This window comes from Pecten maximus, chromosome 19, assembly GCF_902652985.1.
Source record: "Pecten maximus chromosome 19, xPecMax1.1, whole genome shotgun sequence".
Taxonomy (NCBI): domain Eukaryota; kingdom Metazoa; phylum Mollusca; class Bivalvia; order Pectinida; family Pectinidae; genus Pecten; species Pecten maximus.
In genome coordinates, this window is record NC_047033.1 from 5025363 (window position 1) to 5053011 (window position 27649).

At 34.7% G+C, this 27649-nt stretch overlaps 1 protein-coding gene across 7 annotated transcripts in view; it reads left to right on the plus strand.

Annotated features, from left to right (window-relative positions):
- LOC117318131 (retinoic acid receptor beta-like) overlaps positions 1–27649 on the plus strand; it is a 71996-nt gene that overhangs the window by 34674 nt on the left and 9673 nt on the right. For 4 of the 7 annotated variants that reach the window (XM_033873138.1, XM_033873133.1, XM_033873134.1 and 1 more), the window contains 3 exons: positions 3324–3403; positions 15745–15803; positions 16880–17007. In XM_033873138.1, coding sequence (XP_033729029.1) covers positions 16914–17007 — 94 coding nt within the window. In that variant the 5' untranslated portion in view covers positions 3324–3403; positions 15745–15803; positions 16880–16913. Of the gene's footprint in view, positions 1–2199; positions 2698–3323; positions 3404–11192; positions 11937–15744; positions 15804–16879; positions 17008–23465; positions 24376–27649 lie in introns of those variants that run through there. The other 3 variants (XM_033873135.1, XM_033873137.1, XM_033873139.1) reach the window with 3 other exon arrangements.

Here is a 27649-nt window from a genome sequence, read left to right on the forward strand (position 1 = left end):
GTTTTGTAATTATTGTAATATAACCTTCTTCTTCACAGGGTCACAGGAGTTAAATATGTTAAAAACGTAAAGAATCTTCTTCTCAAATTTCAGAAGACCTAGATGTCTAATATTTTGCCACCTGAGGCAACTAGAATAGAGTGGAATACAGTTTCCTCATATAAATGACCTTGACCTATTTTCAAGGTTACAGAGTCAAATAGTAAAACATTTATATTTCTATTAAATTCAGAAAGATCCAGGGTATTCATCTTTGGCCAGTTAGGTACATGTACCTGCCATGTACCAATGACCTTGACCTGTTTTCAAAGTCCTACAGGTCAGATATGTCAAAAACTTCAATGATCCAAAAGACCCATAGCTGTAATATTTTGCCAGAAGGTAACAAGGATTATGAGTGTTTTAAAGATTCAGCATACAAATTAATGGCTTTGGCCTATTTTCAAGGTCACTGTTGTGAAATATAAGATACAGATTGGTTCACAGTGGTTATGTTTGGTTCAACAACAACAGCAACAGAGGTATTACTTTTTGTTATTTCAAACTGACCCTGCACAATGCATCTAGATTAAAATTATGATTCACCAATGCATCAGTGAACCCTTAGATAAACTCTGTTAGATATATTATATTGTCTATCATTTCCTGAAATATCACTTACATACATTATGGTCAGTATATATTGTCTATCATTTCCTGAAATATAACTTACATATATTATGGTCAGTATATATTGTCTATCATTTCCTGAAATATAACTTACATATATTATGGTCAGTATATATTGTCTATCATTTCCTGAAATATCACTTACATATATTATGGTCAGTATATATTGTCTATCATTTCCTGAAATATCACTTACATATATTATGGTCAGTATATATTGTCTATCATTTCCTGAAATATAACTTACATATATTATGGTCAGTATATATTGTCTATCATTTCCTGAAATATAACTTACATACATTATGGTCAGTATATATTATCTATCATTTCCTGAAATATAACTTACATATATTATGGTCAGTATATATTGTCTATCATTTCCTGAAATATCACTTACATACATTATGGTCAGTATATATTGTCTATCATTTCCTGAAATATAACTTACATACATTATGGTCAGTATATATTGTCTATCATTTCCTGAAATATAACTTACATACATTATGGTCAGTATATATTGTCTATCATTTCCTGAAATATAACTTACATACATTATGGTCAGTATATATTGTCTATCATTTCCTGAAATATAACTTACATATATTCAGTGGTTGATATATTTGTCTACCATTTCCTCAAACATCACTGACATATATTATGATCAATATATATATGTATATGAAAACTGGAAATTGTAATTTTACCATTATTCCTTACTGTCCATGTGAGCGATTCAGACCCTCTGGGCCTTTTGTTTATGTTCTGTAAATATCTGCCCCTTTATAATGTTACAATTTTACTGCACACAAATTTTAAATTCCACCAGGTGGAAATTTACCAAAATTACTTTTAACAGCAGAATCTTTGTTTGATGAGCGATTTCTGAACTCATTTTGAGTGTCTGATTGGTAATGAAATCCATGCAATATCAGAACTAGGTAGAGATAGCTATGATAAGAGTTTAGCTGGCCTATTCTTTACAAAATTCTGACCTTCATGGCTTCATAATCATTTAAAAATGACAACCCTATCTGATTTTTAAACCAGTTGTGAAAACTCAGTAAGAAAGAAGTTTAGGTAAATCGTACTGCAACTCCATTGGAAGGAAATTGAATTTACAACAATCAATATGATGATCGTATTGTGATATATATGTGGTAAACACTAGATTGTACAGGTTAGAAGAATTCGAAAATTGCTGTTAAAAGACAATTTCCTCTAATGTAGCTTATTTACTTTTTATGTTAAGCATGAACAGCTGAAATTAATTTGTTATACGAATTGCTAGAGCTGAGAGAGAGAGAGAAAAAAGGGAAAATATGATTTTGAGAAAAAAAAGAAAGATTTTGAGACAAAAAATTTTTTAAGAAAGTAGTATGTATGTATATGTATATTGATTATTTGTTTTACATTTTTGACCTGAAATCAATTAGACTCAGGTATATTGAACCTGGGATAATTGTTACTTCTGTATACTAGCTGGTATATATTTAATAGGTGTATACAGAAGTACATGTTTAATATACTTGAGGGAGGTTCTCGCTAAGTAGACCATAAGGCCACTGACCGAAGAGCCAGCCAGCTCTCTCCCATAGGTCTCTGCTGATTTTATCAGTTGATTTGCCTTGTGAGTCACATGAGAGGGTCATGTAGCCATTTGCATTGGGCCTGTATACAGCCCAGCATCAGGTTGTTAGTACTGACCATTCACACCTGGATAAGTCTCTGGGCTATAGCCACACACCTGTATTAGTCAAGAATTAACACCGGTCGGTCGCTGTTCAGAAGAATTACTTACAACAGGTGTATAGTTTGAAGTATTGTGTGCAGATATATTCAAAGTTTTATTGGCTAAAATTTTGTGCAGGTGAAACTACGGTGTGTATACATATTGATGGATTAAAGAAAGTTTACAGATACATGTATCTACAATTGACCTCATTGGAGGATTTACCTGGAATTTCAACCCTTCATAGTGCCGGAGTCGATAGGATTAATACCAGTTTTCAAGGATATATTACGGTACTGATGATCAAAATTTTATATTTTACTGTCTTCATCCTCCAATTTACCTTAAAATATATTTGACCTCTGACATTCAAATTGTTCCTATTGGTTTATTTCCCTGTTGCTCTGGATGAGATGTTTTGTTTTGGACTATTGTTAAAACTTTTTTATTAGTTGTCAGAGTTCAGAATTTACCCTTATTACCTCTGTATTAGATTGTTTAGTTCAATATAACATTTGGATTTGTTTGAATCCATTTGTTAAAGTTACTGTATTGGCAGTGAGTATGAAAGTGAAAATGTTTTAGTAGGAGGGTATTTTCTTCTTGCTAATTCTGAAGCCACTACGTATGTTCATAAAGAACTGTTTGTTAATTACAGTGTTGTGTGAGAATCATTTGATTGTTGTAAGGTCAACTACGTACCCGGTATTATAATTTTGTGTTTGATTGTTGTAAGGTTGATTGTTATAATATAGATATGGGTGAGATTGCTGGTAAGGTCAACTTTTGTAATTTGATTTTGTGTGAGTTTGTTGTAAGTTTGACTATAATGATTTTGTGTAAGATTGTTATAACATTGACTCATATAATTTAAATTTGTGTAAGTTTTGTTGTAAGGTCAATATATGTCTTGTTGTAGATACAGGCCATTACACCCGGGACCTTAAAGCTGAACTGTACTAAAGGTCATCTGTACTGACAGGCTGCTCCAAGTCTCAGGTAATTATTGACATTAGCAGATTATATTTACCACACACAATTTATGTCTGACCTCAACCTGCCATCCCTGACCTTGCTATGTTGGACTGGCCCAGGTCATTGATCTAATAATGCTCAGTGAGGGTTGGGTACTGGAACTCAGGTTTTGTGAGGGGTCAACAGACTATGGAGTCTGTGTGTAGTCTAGCTATCCCCTCTTAATATATGTGTAGTGTATTGACCAACATATTTGCCTGCTGAAAGGCTGTACTTCGATAGATTGAACTCCCAAATATTTCAAATTCAAAAATTGTTTCTGCCATTTCAACCATAGGTGTTCAGCATACTTATCAGTCAAAAGGTCATGTTATCTACATATTATTTCATAATCGACCTTGATTAATCATGAGCATGCTGAGCACCTTTGAATCGATCAACAGCTTAACATAATTGTTTTAATCTTAGAAGGATTATAATTCTTTTCCACTGCCTCTCTGTGCTAATCAACATAAATATTAGATAGTTATAGTGTTCATTGGGACTAATAAATTGATCCTCCCTAGATTCTTTAATCAACAGAAATTAGGCCTTATAATATAAATAAATTGAAGATGGAGGGGGTTTATTTGCTTTGTTTAATTATCACCCTGTGAACAGCGGGTCCTTTTGAGACAGGTTCTCATTGTAGTAGTTGGTGACTACCTCACTTAACTACATACGAGAGACCCCTTGCACACCATCCAGAGCATGCAACAAGGGTAAATAATAAGAATCTTGCCCAAGGATATAACAGACCAACCCGTTTCTCAGCTTCCCGAGAAATACAAACCGACATAGGAAGGGGGCATCGAAATGCGCACCTCAGACCTTCATCTTAGGTTATTTGGCCAGCGATCTAACAATTGAGCTAATATCACGGCCCCTTTGAGGTGGAGGGGAGATGAGTTAGTAGTGTATAGGCTTGATTGACTAGTGGCAGGGGGGGCAATTCTTTACAAAAACTTAAAGAGTTATAATCGCTGTCTAAATTGTGAATACTTGACAAGGTAAGAATATACAAACATTCAGCAAACTTAATTGTGACAAACATGCTTGAATCAAATTTGTTTGAGTAAAATGTTTTTTATTTGGTCCCAGTATTTCTCATCTTTAGCTAATAGTAAATTAAACACAATTGATTTGAACATAGTTGAATTAAATAGATTTTCTGGTGTTGTGTTGAATATATTTTGTGGTTACATTCCTTCAAAATTAAACCAAAATTTCTTTTTTTTGTGTGTGTGGAACATCAATATACATGACATTGTAAAAGGTCCTGGCTTTGGAACATCAATATACATGACATTGTAAAAGGTCCTGGCTTTGGAACATCAATATACATGACATTGTAAAAGGTCCTGGCTTTGGAACATCAATATACATGACATTGTAAAAGGTCCTGGCTTTGGAACATCAATATACATGACATTGTAAAAGGTCCTGGCTTTGGAACATCAATATATATACATGACATTGTAAAAGGTCCTGGCTTCGCTCCAGTGGACTGATTGTGACTGATCAACTGTCTTATAATCAATGGATCCTAATGTTTGTTTGTGGCTATCGACGGATTATTTATGTTATTTATATATAAAAGATGGGAAATTTGAAAAGTTGTCATATGTTGTGATTAGGGATATAGAGGGGGGTGACAAATAACACTAACATCAGAAGGTGGATATAGTTCGTCTGTGTGATTGGGGATATAGAGGGGGCGACAAATAACACTAACGTCAGAAGGTGGATATAGTTCGTCTGTGTGATTGGGGATATAGAGGGGGGTGACAAATAACACTAACGTCAGAAGGTGGATATAGTTCGTCTGTGTGATTGGGGATATAGAGGGGGGCGACAAATAACACTAACGTCAGAAGGTGGATATAGTTCGTCTGTGTGATTGGGGATATAGAGGGGGGTGACAAATAACATTATTATACCTCAGACTTGTATCACAGCTTCTGATTAGTGAAAACCATGTCACGTGATTAAAAACATTCGTTATGTCACCCTCTCGTGAGCCCTCCAAAATCGTTATGTCACCCTCTCGTGAGCCCCAACTCGGAACTCTCTTCCGTAACGTCTTCAAAAGTAGTCGAATCAGAGAAGTTCCGAGTATTCTGCTTGACAACAACAATGGCTGCCGGCGGACGCTATCGTCTGCCAACAGAGGAGGAATTGGCGAAATTATTGCAAGAAAAGGATTCTAAAAACACCAAAAGGGTCATTAATGTGGCCGTGGATTCCTTTAGACATTTCCTATCTGCAACAGGTAGGCCTAGACCAAAGGATTGTGAAAACTTCGACGTCCATACATTGAAAGTTCAACTGGGAGAATTTTATGCCGGGTCCAGAAAGACGATGGGGTACCTCTTAAAAACTTTTCTTAAAAACTGTTGATAGTAATAAATAAACTTATTGATACCAAAATTAATTCACTTATGTTTTTTTCGGTATAATAAAACAATTACTGCCCTTGTTCCGAGTTGACATGAATATTTGCCCACTCTTGAGGTGTCATGTCACCCTCGGGCTACGCCCTCGGGTGACATGACACCTCTCGGGTGGTCAAATATTCATGTCAACCCGGAACAAGGGCAATAATTGTATACTAACGTCAGAAGGTGGATATAGTTCGTCTGTGTGATTGGGGATATAGAGGGGGGTGACAAATAACACTAACGTCAGAAGGTGGATATAGTTCGTCTGTGTGATTGGGGATATAGAGGGGGGCGACAAATAACACTAACGTCAGAAGGTGGATATAGTTCGTCTGTGTGATTGGGGATATAGAGGGGGGTGACAAATAACATTATTATACCTCAGACTTGTATCACAGCTTCTGATTAGTGAAAACCATGTCACGTGATTAAAAACATTCGTTATGTCACCCTCTCGTGAGCCCTCCAAAATCGTTATGTCACCCTCTCGTGAGCCCCAACTCGGAACTCTCTTCCGTAACGTCTTCAAAAGTAGTCGAATCAGAGAAGTTCCGAGTATTCTGCTTGACAACAACAATGGCTGCCGGCGGACGCTATCGTCTGCCAACAGAGGAGGAATTGGCGAAATTATTGCAAGAAAAGGATTCTAAAAACACCAAAAGGGTCATTAATGTGGCCGTGGATTCCTTTAGACATTTCCTATCTGCAACAGGTAGGCCTAGACCAAAGGATTGTGAAAACTTCGACGTCCATACATTGAAAGTTCAACTGGGAGAATTTTATGCCGGGTCCAGAAAGACGATGGGGTACCTCTTAAAAACTTTTCTTAAAAACTGTTGATAGTAATAAATAAACTTATTGATACCAAAATTAATTCACTTATGTTTTTTTCGGTATAATAAAACAATTACTGCCCTTGTTCCGAGTTGACATGAATATTTGCCCACTCTTGAGGTGTCATGTCACCCTCGGGCTACGCCCTCGGGTGACATGACACCTCTCGGGTGGTCAAATATTCATGTCAACCCGGAACAAGGGCAATAATTGTATACTAACGTCAGAAGGTGGATATAGTTCGTCTGTGTGATTGGGGATATAGAGGGGGGCGACAAATAACACTAACGTCAGAAGGTGGATATAGTTCGTCTGTGTGATTGGGGATATAGAGGGGGGCGACAAATAACACTAACGTCAGAAGGTGGATATAGTTCGTCTGTGTGATTGTGGATATAGAGGGGGGGCGACAAATAACACTAACGTCAGAAGGTGGATATAGTTCGTCTGTGTGATTGGGGATATAGAGGGGGGCGACAAATAACACTAACGTCAGAAGGTGGATATATTTCGTCTGTGTGATTGGGGATATAGAGGGGGGCGACAAATAACACTAACGTCAGAAGGTGGATATAGTTCGTCTGTGTGATTGGGGATATAGAGGGGGGCGACAAATAACACTAACGTCAGAAGGTGGATATAGTTCGTCTGTTGGCTTTTGTCTGGCTGGCATCATATTTTTCTTCAAACAAGTCTTTCTCAATAACCAATGTAAGAGGCTCAATGAAAGACCTTGACCTTCTTTGAGGTCACAGGGATCAAATATGATAAAATCTTTATAACAACTTATTCTCAGTAACCAACAGGCTTAATACCTGATATTGGCCTGTAGTTTGCTGGGATGAAATCTAGGCTACCAAATTCGTTCAACTGCATGACCTTGACCTACTTTCCAGGTTACAGGGCTCAAATGTGCTAAACTCTGTTTAATATTTCTTTTGTCTTGGTAAGTGACAGATCTGAAAACCATTATATGGGCCTGGAATGTGCCGTGTTGAAGGGCTACAGGTAATATAAATGACTAGACTTTCTATACTCAGACTCACTCCCATATTGAAATGAGGAGGTATCATGCTTTTATTAGCAGCCACATAAATGACATATAGGTCAACTTTAAAATTGCAATTGTAGTAGTGTGTCATACAGGTCCATTGGGCCTCTTGTTGTTCAAATTTTTTTGACCCAGTATTGATGCATACAGTGAGACCATTTCTCTTGCATTATTACTATAGAAAATATATACAGTAGTTTCTGCAATGTAATCATTATCCTTGCTGAATCATTTGAGAAGCTGTATAATATATCACTCTGTGTACAGTTTACCTGTATAAAAGGTACAATAAGGTTACAGCTCTCTGTCTCGATATCATCTGCTTTATCCTACGTTCTACAGACATGTAGGTCAGAGGTACAAATTAATCCGTTCACTAGGATTACATTAGGCATCCTATATATACAGGCCTATGGGTTACGGACCAGATTAATTTCCAAATTGAAAATTTCTTTCAAACGACAGAGCTAATTAGTGTAAATGTCAAATGAAATGGCATTGTTTATGTCGGTTATGAATACCAACCAGATTTGGTAGGGTTACATACAATATGACAATACGAGATATAACATTTATTTTTGTGTATGATGGTGAAAAATATTGCAAAAAAATAACCACAGAAGCAATTATGATGACAATCCATCTACTACTTTATAATAATCATGATTTCTTAGTAGTAGAAGGTGTGTCATCATATAGTTACAATGTATTGCTAGAACTTACTGGTCACATGTGGAAATTTAATTACCATGTGTGTAATTGTGCCAGTGAACCTGTGGTATGGTGCAGGAGTGGTCATCTGACCATCACATTTTAACCTTCTTCAAGGAGATCATCTTCATCTGTGAAGTGATCTTTGGCCAGTAGGTACCTAGAGGTACCTAGGACAAAGCGGTATACGGTTTCCTCCTATAAATGACCTCAACATATTTTTTAAGTCACAGAATCAAATAGTAAAAAAATCCTGTGTATTCCTGTGCAAATCTTCTCGCAAAGACCCGGGGTACTCATCTATGGCCAGTATTGAGAGGTACCTGCTATGGAGTGCTAATATATAGCTTCCTCATACCAATGACCTTAATCTGTTTTCTATGTCACAAGAGTCAGGGATGTTTGAAATACTGCAATGATCTAATATTTTGCAAGCAGCTATAGGTACATTGGACAGAGTCCTGTAGAGATTCAGCATACAAATGACCTTCATATCACCTCTGTTAGAAATATTGTACACCATTTCTTGAAGCATCACTAACTATTCACAGTCAACAACAAAAAAAGAATTGGAAAAAGTAATTTTGCCATTATTCTTACCTGGCCATGTGAGCAATTCAGACCCTTTGGACCTCTTGTAAAATACTGAATATATATAAAAAAAATTATGAAATAACTTGCATGTCTGAACCATTTGTGGATTACAGTCAGTGAATATGCTAATAATTGATATTTGAATATCCTTCAATAATTAAGAAATCCTAAGCCCTTTTCTTGAATAAAAAATTTGTGTGTTGACACCCTGGGCTAAATTATAATACATTACAGGATACATACATAGCTAATGATTTAATTTATGTATTTGTTCACTATTAAACAGCAGTGTCCATCTGAAACTAAAAGTGGTAAAAAATATGCCCTCTAATTTTAATACTAAATTTTTACACAAAGAGAAGGGGCCTATTTGAGGATAAATACAGTATAATTATGGCTTCTTAATTCAGAGGGGATCATCACAAGAAGAAGGTATTGTTTGTGACTAATCTGTTTTGGTAACAGTCCTGATGATGATGTCTCATCACACAAATGGTTGTAATATATATAGAATTGAGTCTGCCTAGGTCAGAACCGGTGTGATTATATGATGACCACCAGATGCAGCACCAGGTCTGGGTTTTGTGTCAGAAATGTTGTCCTGGGAGGGTGACCATGGTGTTTCTGGGCCACGGTAGTCCAATCTAGCTGTTACTAGGTGATGGGGAATGTTGTCAAGGGGATGCTGGTATGACCAGAAATATTGGATGTTGCTGTCATCATGCTACCAATCCACTCAGGAACAGATGTAATTTAATTGATTGTTTGTAATTGTTCCATAAGAAGAAAAGCTTAGCCTTAATATTTTTATAGAGATCATTAATATTTTTTAGAATTTTTTAAGGGCGACCTATTGCTATCTACACCATGCGTCAATCACTAGACATGTGAACTTATACTGATTAGTGATTTTGAACACAAATAGATATTTATGATATTACTTGAAAATTGGATATTTAAAAAAACAACTCTATATATCAAAGAAAGCAAATACTGTTTGGAAAAATGTAGCCTGAGGTAATTTACACCGGAGGAACATCCCCTAAATGCAACAAAACTGTCGCGATCAATTTTTTTTTTACGCACTTTCTCCCTCATTTTGGATGTGGAATGAGGGAGATCTCCCTCATTGGAGGTTTCAGGGGTTGACATGTATGAACAGTAGGTAAACAATATGACATATAGTCTGGCAAAAATGACCTGTCGTGTTGAACTTTGATTAGCATATTGATTACAGTCGAGTCTATAGTAATTTAGGGGAAATAGGTGCTTTGTATACATACATATATATCTGTTAGTTGTTTATAATGTAGCAAACCTTATCATCAGCTGCATCATTTGTATTTATACTGGTCTAGATTTAGCGACAAAACTGTTAACATGTGAACAGTTGATCACATAGGGTAAAGATGACCATGACAACGTTAACCTCGTGCTGGGTGGATCACATTTAATCAATCACATAGTTACTTGAATATGTGTAAACCATGCATCAAAAATAAATGATACAATCCCTGTGCTGTCAATAAACAATTGGAACAAAAATGAATGATCCAAAACAGCATGCTGCTGGACACAGTAGTATTCCTAATCAATATATTTTGTTAACATTTACACACCTGTGCACAAATTGAACTACAAACTTTGAATATTCCGCGAAAAGGTCAACACGACAGGTCATTCTGGTTTGACTATACATAACTGTGCAATAGTCAAGCATATTTGACCCTTGGTACTGGTAATCGACCGATGTTAGACTATTGCGCGAGGCCAAAGGCCTGTAAATGTACTATATTTAACTCAGCAGTTATTTTCTTTGGAAAAAATGTAATACAAAAAAAATGTAGTAACTTAAAAAGATTTCCGGATTCATGCATGCAGAACTGTTTGAATTGTACCGGGTAATTGATGGATAAATTCGGCAGACATGGATTTTTTTTTTTTTTTTGTTAGATGATAATTTGAATATCTTAATGTCAAAGATGGAATCTATTTCAGAATAGTAAACATTGAAATGATCAAACTGTACAATTGAAGACAGTAGAATATATTAATAACTATTATATGGAGGTCCGGTCACAAGGTGAGATATGTCTAGGTATAAATACAGGTAAATACAGGTTATTCCAGGTCTACAGCGTGTGCTGCATGATCGCTCACCTGTACAAACCTCTAACCTGTAGCCACATGTATATATTCAGCTCATTTAGTTGACCGCATGAATATATATCTCCGTATCACCGATTTAGGGCGACACACATGTCAGGAGATTATGCATGCAATTTATGAGACGTACACATGAATCTGTGTTTCTTGTTGTGTTAGTTGGTCAATGCAAAAGGTGTTATGTCTGCTTTGTGGATACAAAGGACTTGTCCTACACAATTGGATTTTTCGTTGGAATTCAGTCGATGGATACGCACATAAAGGAGGACTTTCTGGTCCAGTGACCACAGGCTATATTTGCCACGTCGGACAAAAAAACTCGATGACCACGTAATTTGACCCACAGAGAATGGAATGTGTTTACACACCTCCGCGACCATTGGCCATGGATATAGTGTAATCTTTCTAAGGTGACTGTTCCAAATGGACTTAATCGTTCCGTAAATATTTATGAAAATATTGTGCGGCAGATGACCAATGATAGAAATACGTTTATAGATTACTGCGGCTGTACATGGCTACTAGTTCGTCTGATGGTTAGTTGTGCTCCATACCACACAGTCAGCCTTCCCACTTATTGTGACCATTGATCGAGGATGTGCTACCGGTATTAACTGCCTCAGATTATTATACATGTAGAGTGATCCTGTATACAGATCATCACATCTGTATTGTCAATTCTCTACATAAGGTGTTTACAGTACATCGACAGCGTGAACAGGTAACAGACTTTCTGTGTCATTTCAGGTGTTTGTACGTGTTTGAGAGCTTTGTATGTGTGGCTAAAATTGTGTGTATATATTTGTACGACTAATAATCGGTCCACTGGACTAGTCGTTAGTGTTGGACGGCAGACCAGAGTTCAGTTGTACTTTTATTCCCATGGACATGATAAAACCAGAATTGGAACCATGCTTCTGTCTGTTCCATACAGGACAAAGGTTAGCGCTGGTGATTTTTCTGACCTGGATTTTCAAGCAGTTATTGTATCTACAGGGATTTATAGCTTATAGCAATGCTATTCATGACTGAATGATATATATGATATATATATAAACATACCTATATTGGAAGAACGAAATGTATGATAAATAATTATAAATATGTATAGCCAATTTAACTTGTATGTAAATAGCTTTAATTAGAATTTTAACAAAAAAAGATAATCATTTAATAAAAAATGGAGAAAAAAAAATGATATTCCAGTGAAAGAATAAAAAATAATGAAATATTTAAATAAATGTTTTATAAAAGTGTGGCTATTTAGTTCATCAATTCAAATATGCCCAAGATCAAAGTATTTCTAAAAGGAGCTCATGTATACAGATACACTGTACATTAAAAGATAATTTCTTACTTTAAGCATAGAAATATACCGATATTAGAAGAATATGTTAATAAATTGACTAAGTTAAATTAGGATGAAATTTCAGCTGGTCATGTACTACCTAGGACGACCCAATTCCTACACCACCAACTTATTAAAAGCCGTTTGGAGCTGTACCAGTTCAATTTTGTTGACTCTGATAATTGAAGAAACATTTCTGTAGTTTAACTCTTTCAGTACCGTTGTCGACTATAGTCGACATTAATCCCTCTTCCCCGTTGTCGACTATAGTCGACATGATTTCAAGCTCCCTCTTCCCCGCTGTCGACTTTAGTCGAAAGACTAAGTTGACGTTTTTAAAGTGTTGATTTGTTGACAGCATCAAACGATAAATACAATTACCAAATGCAATGATATATAAAATGTGTTCAAAGCTTTTGAAACAAACACTTTGGTTGATAAATTATTTTTTATTTCGTTTGTTTTACGTGAGAGTAATAGTTGATATTTTCTCAATATGGTCTTAATGTAAACAATATGGCGGCTTGCTACGTTTGCATTTTAGATATCAGAGTCTAGGCCGTTTCAGAGTGATAAATCTGATCTAGTTATCTTATTTTGTTAAATATTTCTTAATCATGTACAAAGATAAAACTAACTTTTCTGTTTCTATATGAAAATAACAACACACCAAAAATGCACTTGTAGTCTGCCATTTTGTTTAAACTTCCGGGGGCGAGCCTAATAACTACTTCCGGTACGGAATCCGGAAAGAACACAAAGTGCGGAAAGAGTTAAGATCTGTTGAAGGCTAGAAATAGAGATTTTTGGGTATCCTCTTAAGATAATGTTCCTGCCAAACAGATAAGTAACCTGGAACTGGGAAGGGAAACCAGAAACAGATAGATAAGATGAAATCTGGAACTGGATAGGAAACCAGAAATATTTGGGTAAATTGAAATCTGGAACTGGATAGGAAACCAGAAATATTTGGGTAAATGTAATCTGGAACTGGATATGAAACCAGAAATATTTGGATAAAATGTGATCTGGAACTGGATATGAAACCAGAAATATTTGGGTAAAATGAAATCTGGACCTGGATAGGAAACCAGAAACAGATAGATAAGATGAAATCTGGAACTGGATAGGAAACCAGAAACAGATAGATAAGATGAAATCTGGAACTGGATAGGAAACCAGAAATATTTGGGTAAAATGTAATCTGGATCGAACTGGATAGGAAACCAGAAATATTTGGGTAAATTGAAATCTGGAACTGGATAGGAAACCAGAAACAGATAGATAAGATGAAATCTGGAACTGGATAGGAAACCAGAAATATTTGGGTAAAATTTAATCTGGAACTGGATAGGAAACCAGAAATATTTGGGTAAATTGAAATCTGGAACTGGATAGGAAACCAGAAACAGATAGATAAGATGAAATCTGGAACTGGATATGAAACCAGAAACAGATAGATAAGATGAAATCTGGAACTGGATAGGAAACCAGAAATATTTGGGTAAATTGAAATCTGGAACTGGATAGGAACTAGAAACATATGTAGAATGAGATCTGGAACTGGATATGAAATCAGAAATATTTGGGTAAAATGAAATCTGGACCTTGATAGGAAAGCAGAAATATTTGGGTAAAATGAAATTTTGACCTGGAAACTTAACTAACCAGAGCTAAGATTAAGGGAAATTCCCCGCATCTCGACCTGATATTTTTTTATTATATGTTTCATCTGTTGTACACTGTATGTAGTAATGCTATTTTAGCATGAACTTCATTTTTGCTCTGTTCAGTAATTATTGATGCTTCTAGATGTTTTGGGGCTATTTGAAAGCTAGGATTGTTTTTGTCTGAAGTTTGATGGGTTTAAGTATAGTTTTGTTTCAGGCTATTATAAAATTCATAGTGAAAGTAATTCGTGCTTTTAACTGTCTTGCTTATGTCGTTTGCATGAATAGCTCTGATATAAATTAGCCATTATAAGAACTGGTGAGTGTAGGATCTGCCAATTATTTAGTAGGCTAAGTTTTCTTGAGAGGATTGGAAATTAGTACAGCATGGAAATACGAGTTTCTCTTCTCATTAAATATAGATAGATTTGTAATGAAAAGGCTTGACAATCAGCCTCTCCAGTCAGAGGTTAAGAAGCAAAATTAAATATGTATTAGCATCGGGCGCAGATCATTAATTGGCATCTAATTCATATACTCGGATCATTCCGGATGTGTGGTTGAACTTTCTTGCTGAACATGAAAATATATACTGTTCACCTTGATACCTTGATGAAAGCATGTAAGTGTCTCTCTGAACCCGTACTCATATGAACCTGGCTGTTGCGAGAATATTAACCTGTGAACAGTTTTTTTTTAAAAGAAGCATTGATGTTAACACATTTGTAGAATAAATAGAAATGAAGAGAATCACTCCTGAAGACGCTGGTTTCCAAACAGAATATTAAGATGTTTTTCTACAGCTTGTTACCATCAATATGCTTTGACCTTTAAGCTGGCTGTCATCAGGTAGTTGGTAGAATAGGAAGTTTTTATAGGAAATACTGTATTTTACGTAAAAAGTGCATTGCGCACATACACAAAAGGGGTGTGCTTATAATAAAAGGTGATGCACAGAGATTTGTATCTTGTTGATGTTGCTGAATAGCAGTGTAGAGGCCATTTCTGTTTTGCAGTTATGTAAAGATCAAATTTTATCTTCTGCGGATATGATGTCATGAATATGATACCTTAAAACATATCAGACAGACTTCCCTGAGTGTTGTGATATTCATTTTATGGACTAGAACATCTTTTACTCTTCATTGACCCTGATGGCTATACCAATTTCTAATCAGACTGAACTTAATCTAGGATCTCATAGCTATATTTTGATAGCAAGTCCAGTTTCCTTGCATCCCTAGTTAATTTCGATCACTGTTCCATAATTTCAAGGTCACAGAGTCAACTTTGTTAACATGAACACTCAAATAAGTTATTTTAGTAACCTAGAATCTTGATATTGATGAAGTCCAACAAATTAATTTGTTAAAAGAAATGACCTTGACCTATTTTTAGGTCATGTGTCAACATTGTCAAACACTCTAACAACCCTCTGAATTTAGGTGTAGTTTTCATTGTTTGGATGTAGAACTCGTAAAAACTCCATGTATATGATTTGTGTGTTTCAGGTTTATTGTGGAAAGGAAATAAAGATCTGCAAACCAGTGACTGGACAAATAGTTAAAAGGTAAGGCCCTACAGCATATAGTTTAAGTGATATTCCGCGCAAGTTTGTTTTTCTTATACAAACATTTTACAATGGTATCTATATATACTTATTGTTCTTATGGAAATTATTTGTCTCAATTTATCATGTAAACCAACATATGATATTTTATTTGATGTTTTATTTGCAGAAATTCTTTATAAATTTATGCGTGATTGATTGTCAAACGTTTCAATGGTGCTAATTAATTAAAGTTTGCAATTTGTAATAGCCAAACAGTATTAGATATTTGTGTATATTATAAAATTGACAGGAAATAAGAATAACGAAGCCATGAAATGGTATTAGCTGAACAGTATTAGATATCTATGTATATTATAAAATTGACAGGAAAAGTTATCAAAATGTATAAGCTGAACAGTATTAAAGTTTGTGTATATTATAAGATTGACAGGATAAATAAGCATAACAAAGCAATGAAATGGTGATACCAGCAGAAATAAGAAAAACAACATACAGACTTATGTATTAATGCAATACTTTGTATAAAATATATGACCAGTGATCTTTCAGTAAATCCAGATTCCCCTGATTGGCTATATTTCGGCATTCTAATTTTATTCTGACCTTACATATTCTCATCACTTTTGCTTATCCAAACTAACCACAGGAAAAGCATTTTGATGCTGACAATAAGGTTTTAATTGTCATCAGAAAGAGTTCTTAAAAGATTCTGAACAGCCAGAAATTTTGTAACTTCTCCAGAATATCCTTTTTGAATTCTGAAGATTAAAATGGCCAAATTGATTTATAAGAACTGATTTTCAGAGACTATTACATTAGGGTGATGGTCAATTTTATGAAAATTTTACACCTGTACCAGGCACTAATACCAACATTTGCCATGAATTTATACTATGTATATTATGATATAGCTTTATTTCTGTATTATTAAATATTTGCTGTTGTTGAAAAATCTGTAACAAATTAGTGTAACACCAAGTTTGAAAAATTTAAATGCCAATTGATATCTTATTGTATGTTCTAAATTCTAATCAGGATTTAGTTAAGTAGGTTAACTTTTGTTTAATTTAAAGCTAAACCACGGAGACAGATGTTTGAGGACTGTATATGAAGGCTTTAATCATGAACCCCAATATGGGGACTAACCCATCACTCGCCAGTGACCCAACAGGGCACCTGCAGCAACTAAACCATGGACATGGTAAGTAAAGGGAAAGGGCATGTCCCCTGGGGAAAAATTTTGAAATCTTGATGTGATCTCCTGCATTATGATGAATATATATAAGGCAATGAAGTAAATCCAACACTGTGGACTATGAAAATTTTTAATTTTTTTGAGGCAATCTGCCCCTTTATCAAGACACAAAGAAATGGTATCTGAGTCTGCTAGCCTGCTGGACAATGACTTCTTGGCAGTGCCACCAAATTTCTGAGCGGGGAGTGCCAGGTTGTGTGGTTGTATATGTAATCTGTACAAAAGTGGTAAGGGAGATTACTCTCTCTGGACTTGGTATTTATATAAAGTGATATGGCTGACTTTTGATAAATTGGGAAAAAAAAGATGATTACTGTTTATACATTATTATAGATAAAGGGGGCATAACTACATGTTTATTTTGTCACTCAAGGGACATAACTGTGTGTAATATTTTCATTCCAATACTTTGGGATTGCTTTCTATAACAAGAGCCCTCTGACACATTTTCCATCAGGCCAAGTTAATGCTTATACATATAGTCTAGAAGTTCTTATAGGATTTTCTGATAAGTGAAGCTCAAATTGCCCCTGTGTAGTCATGCATGGATGCTGCATGAACTGAAATAGCAGATATCAAAAAATAATTTTTCTGTTTGAATGAGGAAATCTTGATGAAAATTGAGTGTGCAAAATTTGTGGGTAAATATATACATCCTGGTAACAATGAGCAGGGCCTTAGTTTGAGAGGTTTTTTTTTAATCTTTTTTATTCATTCTCAGATTCAATTGGCAAAGGCAGATACATTTGTTTTAACCATCCCCTCCTCCTCCCCCCCCCCCCCCCCCCCCCAAAAAAAAAGAAAAAAAAGGTCAGGAGTTCAAATAATGTATCTCCTTACTGTGTCTTATTACTAACTAGACCTTATAAGTATAGTATGTATGCTGCAGTAATTACAATTGAAGGGAGGTAACTCTTCTAATACAGAAAATTAACACTATATAAGTAATAAAGTCATGGTTATGATCATGAAAATGTCCAATAGCCATCCCTTGATCAAGAAACAGAAGATAAATTTTAGTTGAAATTTCTAACTGAGCAATATCAATTGTTATTGCAGTACCTTATTAAAGGGACGGTAATTTGGCAATTAAAAAGCTCAGGTTTTTAATAATCTCATGGGTTTTTTTTCTTGGAAAACACTTCAACCCTATTTCTGGATCTTTGATGTGTGACATTATAAGTTTATACCATTAAAAAAACATGTAATTAGTGCACCAGTGTATATTTACAGGTACTTTAGGGCTGCAAAGATCTAGCAGTATAGATGCTGAAGGCTTTATTCAGATCGATGACTTGAAATTCTATGTAATTCATTGTTCCTCTTGTGATACATTGTAAAGAATCTCCAGTCGATAATTAAAATGATTAGTTGGTGACAGAGTGATATCCTGTGTTTATGTCAACACAGTATATTTTGATAGGTGAAGTGTTAACTGACGTCTGATATTTTGATAGGCGAAGTGTTAACTGACGTCTCATTATTGAAGTTATTGACGAACTATTCATTTTAGTTTTTTAAGAGATGGCCAAGAAGGCTTGGATCCAAATGTCACAAGTATGTGATCTTAGAAGACGTAGGCCACAGTTTAATGAAAAATTATATTTTTAGCTAATATGATGTAATAATGTTTTTGAATTCCGATACACTGTCCATTCAGGGTCCCTTGATCGTGAGAGGTAATATACAAGAAAGCTGTCTGTTTAGAGCACGGCTCTGAATCTGTACATTTTGTGGGAGTGAATATGCATATCTTAATTGTGAGAGGGAACCAGGCTGATTGTCAAGTGACATCACAAGCGCATAAGCCACCATATTAGATATATTACTTTATTTGCATCATATCTTTAACATAAATCAAACATCCTCAAGGAACTTAGTATTGTCAGCATGGTTCCTTGTAGACATTCGGTTGTAATAATTCACAATCAATAACCAGAAAGATCCTCCATAGTATAATGATAAACTCTTAGAACCTAAAAAATCGTGAAAGTATATCTGACAAGAAAATATACTGACACCGACCTAATTACCATGATTGACTGCTTCTATGTACAATTTTCGGTCTTTGATATGTGACGTCTATGCTGTTTCTTTTAGATTTATGATGTATAGAGTGTGTAGCATACTATATATGCAACAGTGCCAACAGTGTATACACTACTTGTCCCAGGTAAACATAAAAAGACAGTCATATGTTATAGAAATATATCTACATTTTGTATTTAACACACACACAAAATAATAGAAAAAAGTAATGTCTGCTTCCGCAATTTGATTGTTGTTCAGACCGAAACAAGTACGGGTTTACATATATTACAAGGGTTTTAATATGTATAAGAGCTGCATGTGACAGTGGCACATGCTACATTGATATAGGAATTAAAATATCCTTCTGAATAAAATGTTATCTTTAGTCTTCAAAACCATGTAGAATACAGTAAGCAAACACTTATGTACAAGACAATTCTAAAGTTTAAAATTCAGAAAAAAGAAAAGTGGGACTGTTGATTGGTATTTTCTACTCTTATTGTACAAACATATTAATCTGAATGTTTATAATGTTAATATTGTTTTTTTCATAGAAAGATTGTAAGACAATTTGAACAAAAACTAAATCCATGTATGTATCATTATTTGTCTGCTGATACTTTGCTCAAACATAGGTCTGAGGTTAGATTGGATCAAGAGGATAGCATTTTATGATTCAGTGTTTCATAATCCAAGGAGTCTCGGTTGAGTTTTCAGAAACCTGAAGTAAAACAGAAAGTAATGTAATGTAACATGTCACATGACAGCCACTGCATCATGGAGATGGCCGGGGAATAAAAAGTATCCGGGGGGTGGGGGAGTTGCGAAATGTTTTTTCTATGCATATGAAGGTTTCCTTTGTTGATCCCAAGTCATGTTTGAAAGTTTGAGCAAAAAAAATAAATTTTCATTTTTTTTGGCCCTGGGGTGGGGTCAGATACATTGTAAAGGACACCTCCTGTGTCCTCTTATCATATCTTCACAATTTCCGATTGATAAAGTCAAAATTAAAGATTTTTGGTAGGGGGGTACTTTTTATGCAAGGGGGGTACGTTTTGGTAGGGGTATAAAAAGTATCCAGATACTTATCATGCAGGAAATGCATATTATGCATGACACCGGGTCGGGTTGGATTCTAGTCATGCAAGGCTGATAGGAGTGTGTTTTTTAACTCACATAATTGCTAATTAGTATGTGCAGATCGACAAATGAGAGTTATTGAAATTTTTTAATTAATATGTAATTTGTTAATATTAATTTACTAACAAGACAATTTACTGAGTTTTATAATACAGACATGGAACCATAAAAAGTGTGTATCTCTTGAAACTTTCATGTTGTTGGATGAACGTTGGATGAATTAACCTTCCCATGACAAAGAAAAAGGATTAGAGAGTTTTAATCCAAAGTGTTACAATTCGTATACCTTAAGGTTTACACTAGAAGCTCTGTAGCTCCAAATATTGACATTGCATCGGTATATTATCTGGCAGTCTGTAATAAATTTGCCTCTTACTATACTGTCATGCGTGAATTATGCAATTACATGTATATATGTATAATAGTAGTAGGAAGGAGTAATGAAAAATACCCTGCCTGCATGCACATCTTAATTACCACTTTAGGATATTCCCTTTAGCCTAGTGGTAGGAATGCTTTCCTTGAGAGCGAAAGTTCACTATAGTTTGAAGCTCAGCATGGGAAGGGTATTTTTCATTTCCTTAAGCTTGAAATATTACATAATAAATCTGTAATAACTTTGATCTCACTTTACTGTAATTTGTATAAATCCGACGAAATACAGGTGTTATATAATTCACTAAAGCCTATACTTGAAAGATATATATATGGAAAGTGAACTGTTATAAACTTGTTAGTCTTGTAACAGCTAGATAACAAATCAAGTTACTCTAGATGTTAACCAATACACAGTGATGTCCTTTAGCATGATACATGGGGATCGTCTCAAAGGAGTTTTACCATGTGAAAATTTAATCAATTAATTCAACTACAGTATTCATGAAAAACTCTATGATCAGATAGTTGTGTACCATGGCTGCATTCAATCAACAATTATTTTGTCCTTTACGATATATATGATATATGTATATATATGGGTCAAAGAAGTAACGATAAACAGTAATAATCCAGATAACATATATGTCTGTAACCTAGATGGGAAAAGTGAAAAAGGTTTGAGGTTTCACTGATATTTTGTGGAAACTTTGTGTGGAATTTGGTTTATTTTGGTTTGGTTTATTTCATTAGCGTCTTGATAACATCCAGGGTCATTAAGATATAAGAATGAAGACGATGATACCATACGATGATACCATACGGGAGAAAACCACCAGCCATACGTAGTCAGTACCCACGTGGGTTTCAAACTCGAAACCCAGAGGTGGAGGGCTAGCAATAAAATATTGTGACACTTAAAATTTAACCACTTGGCCAAGGTGGCCCCTTGTGTGGAAAAGTCACGACAATATATATATTTTTGAAATTCCAATCTTGTGATTAGCAACATTCAAGAAGATGATGATCAAAAAGTAAAATATGTATAGAAATCAGTAACTGATAATGTAAGAGAAACTACTACTGTTCAGAACAGTATATTACAGGTCTGAAAAGAGTTTTTGAGATAGCCCTAACAAAATAGTACTGATACAGCCTTATGTGGTGATGTTATATAATCAAATCAGATTGACTGCCTGGAGGGTCAGCTTGGCTGGTCACTTGGTGGTCATTTGGCCAGTCTTATGTCATAGGTCATTCACAGTGTCCAGCCAGAACTACAGGTAATGGCCAAACAGGTGACTGGCTAGTTTATCTACAGAGACTTACACATAGACTTATGTATATTTTAGAATGTGGGGCTCTCAAAGGGTGATACACATGTAGACTTCACTGGAGAAAAACACCTGGACTTTACTCCTTCTGTATAGCTAAAACACTATGTATTGGACAACTCTGTATAGTGATTACTCCCTCTGTATAGCTAAAACACTATGTATTGGACAACTCTGTATAGTGATTACTCCCTCTGTAACACTAAAACACTATGTATTGGACAACTCTGTATAGTGATTACTCCCTCTGTAACGCTAAAACACTATGTATTGGACAACTCTGTATAGTGATTACTCCCTCTGTATAGCTAAAACACTATGTATTGGACAACTCTGTATAGTGATTACTCCCTCTGTAACGCTAAAACACTATGTATTGGACAACTCTGTGTAGTGATTACTCCCTCTGTATAGCTAAAACACTATGTATTGGACAACTCTGTATAGTGATTACTCCCTCTGTATAGCTAAAACACTATGTATTGGACAACTCTGTATAGTGATTACTCCCTCTGTATAGCTAAAACACTATGTATTGGACAACTCTGTATAGTGATTACTCCCTCTGTATAGCTAAAACACTATGTATTGGACAACTCTGTATAGTGATTACTCCCTCTGTATATAAAACACTGTATTGGACAACTCTGTGTAGTGATTACTCCCTCTGTATAGCTAAAACACTATGTATTGGACAACTCTGTATAGTGATTACTCCCTCTGTATAGCTAAAACACTATGTATTGGACAACTCTGTATAGTGATTACTCCCTCTGTATAGCTAAAACACTATGTATTGGACAACTCTGTATAGTGATTACTCCCTCTGTAACGCTAAAACACTATGTATTGGACAACTCTGTGTAGTGATTACTCCCTCTGTATAGCTAAAACACTATATATTGGACAACTCTGTCTAGTGATTACTCCCTCTGTAACGCTAAAACACTATGTATTGGACAACTCTGTATAGTGATCAAGTTGATATTTAACTTTCAACTTCAGGTCACCCCTATATAGTTTAGAAATAACCCTGTACTTATATCTTTACAATATGACCATTTTTTTCTGGTCATCTCTATAAATATTGTTACAAATTGTACTGGTCACCTCTATATATAATATGACCGAATTCACCTCTAATATATATTACCCCTAAATGTCAACCACCTTTATAAGATGACCGAACTGTACTGGTCACCTCTAATATTAACCCTAAATGTCAACCACCTTTATAATATGACAAATCCTCTAAATATCGACCACCTTTATAATAAGACAAATCCTCTAAATATGGACCACCTTTATGATATGGCAAATCCTCTAAATATCGACAACCTTTATAATATGACAATTTTTCTATATGGAAATTATATTGCTAAATATGTCACATAATGACCAACTGTTCATGGTTATGAAATATTTTTTATTCAGGTTGATAAGAAATATCATAAATATTTATAAGTACAACATATGAATAGATGCTTGTGTATTGCGGTCACTATCCTGGATAATTCAAGGATATATGCTATATATATATAGGTCATCTCTTTATAATGATGACCAATTATAAGAAAGAATATCATGACATATCCCTTAGGGAGCCCCAAATAGACTGACCATCAGCCCAGACAGGGCCTAGTCATGGCTGAATTACTGTTAGTATACAGCTGGGCTGTGGGCAGTGACTGATCGAACATTGACATTCCAATAACAGATGACATTGTGGACAATATTTTGCTATCTTGTACTTGCTGTATGTGTGAAACATGTGTATCACACATATTGACACCTGTGTAATATCATAAATAGGAGATCCCGTGAATATCAATTGATAACCCTCTGAATGTCAAGGTCAGATATATTTCTTCCTGGGTGTCCAGTAGTATAGCTGCTGTAATAACTTGTTTTGGAATCTATCGGTCATCAGCCATGTGATGCTCAGAAAATTCCACTGTTGATACTTATATAATAATTCAGGGGAAGCTGCTAGGTTGCACCCAGTACAGTGACAGTTGTGTACCTCTCATAACATACAAGATATAGTGCAGCATTTGGATTTAAATCGGAGACCTGTTAATCAACATAAAATAGTTGAAACAAGCTTAGTATATCGGAAGATAACAGAACACTTGATGAATGGAACAGGACAATTAAGATAACAGTACAGACATTATCATATATCTGTGGATCATTCTCCCGGGCCTCACTACTATATACTTCTGTCAATTTTCGGAATCTAATGAAGACTTTATAAATATAGCAAATTTGTGAATGAAAAAATACTTCTGGAACTTGTGCAATGAGTCAAAAGTCATAATTTTTTTTTTTTTTTTCGTGAATTAGATAAAAAAAAAAAAAAAAATGGGATTTATTTAAATCAGAAGTTACAGGATGAATTACCAAGATTTTCCTCTAATGTATGATTTCCAAGGTAAGTTCATTATATGTATATCTATACAATGTATATGTCATTAAGTAGTAATAACGACAGTACAGACAAGTAAATTGTCGAATTTTTGAGGCAATCTGCCCCTTTATCAAAGTATCGGCCAAGGGGGATCGTTTTTACAACATTACATTATTTTTTGTTGTTTATACCTACTATATTTGTGTAACTGTTCCATACTTAATTAAGTATCGGCCGAGGGGGATCGTTTTTACAACACTACAATATTTTTTGTTGTTTATACCTACTATATTTGTGTAACTGTTCCATGTTCTATGTCTATATGTGATCGTATGTAATTTATCTGTGTCTTGATAAAGGGGCAGATTGCCTCGAAAATTCGACAATTTACTTGTCTGTACTGTCGTTATTACTACTTGACATATATCTATTTCTAGTAATACGCATCCAACGTTTGTTTGTTAGGATCCAGTACCTATATTGGTTTATACCGTCGTTATTACTTACTAGACCCTATATACTGGTGGCCATTTCATATGGATACCTATGCCACAAGCCTGAAAGTTTGGGTGACATTTAAAATTATACAATTATTGCATTTTGTGGAGGTGTACACAAGACTTTACGGACCTGGTCAAGAGTTTGTTCATCGAGGCCACAGGCAATAACTGTTTTGTAAGATGGCCAACTACCAGTAAAATGAATGAAAAAATCCCAAGGCTCGATCCAGTCCATATCATGTTGACTAAAGTTTTCAAAGTCGGCATGCAGACTGACCTTTGAAACTTAAATATGGCCTGAATAGTCTTGTTGCACCTAAAGTATTTTCCGGGTGTTCAGCAAGTCTTTTTTGTTCAAAATATCTTGTAATTCCTCTTCGTTTATTGTAGCGAAACGAAACGTTGTTTGGGTATCTTGTCTGCTATATTGTAAACAAAGTGATGCCGAACAATCGTTTGTTTCCAGCATTCTGAATGGCTGTTGTCCAAAGTAACATGTTGCGTGATTGGATCCAGGCATTAAGATTGCTGACCTGTTCGTGCTATAAATCTTGAATTTCCCTGGACATGTACCATCCCCTTGTTATATTGCCCAATCTCCTTACCAATCAGAGACTAATATTTATTTGGTAGCCCTATAATTCACCTAAATATCAAATTTAGATGAAAAAGGGCAGTATCTATAAATTTCAACCAATAAGAGGATGATTGTCATAGCAACAAAGCCTATCAATGAGTGTCATAATACGGACAATATATTTATACCGACAATATATCGATATAGACATTGATTATCGTGATTATACAGACAATATATCGATATATAGACATTGATTATCATGATTATACAGACAATATATCGATACAGACATTGATTATCGTGATTATACAGACATTATATTGATACATACATTGATTATTGTGATTATACAGACAATATATCGATACAGACATTGATTATCATGATTATACAGACAATATATCGATATAGACATTGATTATCGTGATTATACAGACAATATATCGATACAGACATTGATTATCGTGACAGACATTGATTATCGTGACTATACAGACAATATATCGATACAGATATTGATTATCGTGATTATACAGACATATTGATATAGACATTGAGTATCGTGATTATACAGACAATATATCGATATAGACATTGATTATCGTGATTATACAGACAATATATCGATATAGACATTTAGACATTGAGTATCGTTATTATACAGACAATATATCGATACAGACTTTGATAATCGTCATTATACAGACAATATATCGATATAGACATTGATTATCGTGATTATACAGACAATATATCGATATAGACAATTTAGACATTGAGTATCGTTATTATACAGACAATATATCGATACAGACTTTGATAATCGTCATTATACAGACATTATATCGATATAGACATTGATTATCGTGATTATACAGACAATATATCGATACAGACATTGAGTATCGTGATTATACAGACAATATATCGATACAGACATTGAGTATCGTGATTATGTAATATTGAGTATCGTGATTATACAGACAATATATCCATACAGACATTGATTATCGTGATTATACAGACAATATATCGATATAGACTTTGATTATTGTGATTATGTATACAGACATTATATTGATACAGACATTGAGTGTTGTGATACAGACATAACTTGGTGACTTAACATACAATATATCAGTTTATATCTTCTCGGTATAATCTAATCATGTATGGCATTTGAGGAGTTGAGGAGATACTGTGAAATAATCATGTTGATTAGATTGCTGTAAAACTTCTTTTTTTTTTTGTCAAAAAAATAATAAATGTGTGAAATATTTGGAATTGCTATACATGTATAAAAATCATTTTTTTCTGTGACTGATTAAATAAAAAATGATACAACTGTATTCTCTTTCTCTAAACAATACAGTTTCTCCATTTTCTCTAAGAAAATTTTGGGGTATATAACGTACTGTTACTATATGAACCTGAAGATCTGATACAGTGACAGCTCTATAACATGCTCTCTTGTCTATTATCAGTTATATATATATACATAAGCATGATTGCAGCTAAAGAAAACTGTTAAAGTGATTATAAATGACCATGCTATTTGTTGATACATGTGTGAATTCAGTTGGATTCCAATAGGCAACTGTGTACTTTTTGAACTGTGTACTTTTTGACCTGTGTACTTTTTGAACTGTGTACTTTTTGAACTGAGTACTTTTTGAACTGTGTACTTTTTGAACTGAGTACTTTCAGAGATAACACAATTAAGCTAGGTCATCTGATATCCTGAGGAAAAATATGATATATGTTTCATCGTAAATTTATTGTTGACTTAAATTATCACGTAAAATATTATTGATGCAAGCAATAAATGGCTATCTGAGAGTAAGCCTTATTGCCATGATTTTTAAAGCCACCTGAGAGGGAGTCTCAAGTGATCTTTTTGTGATCACTTTTTTGTCCAACATTTTAAACTTCTCCTCAATAACCAAAAGGTCCTGCAGATCTATATGCTATTGGGCAAGTGGTATGGCAAGACAATTAAGACGGACTACAACATTTGTTCAAATCAATGACATTGACCTACTTTCAAGTTCCAAGGGGTCGAATTTGTTGTAATTATAATTATTTACTTCTCAATAACCAAAAGGCCCAGGGCCATGATATTGGGCTAGTAGCATGTTGGGATGAAGGGTTCAACATTTGAATTCCCATTACCTACTTTCAAGGTCATGGGGTCAAATCTGATGAAATCTGAAACAAC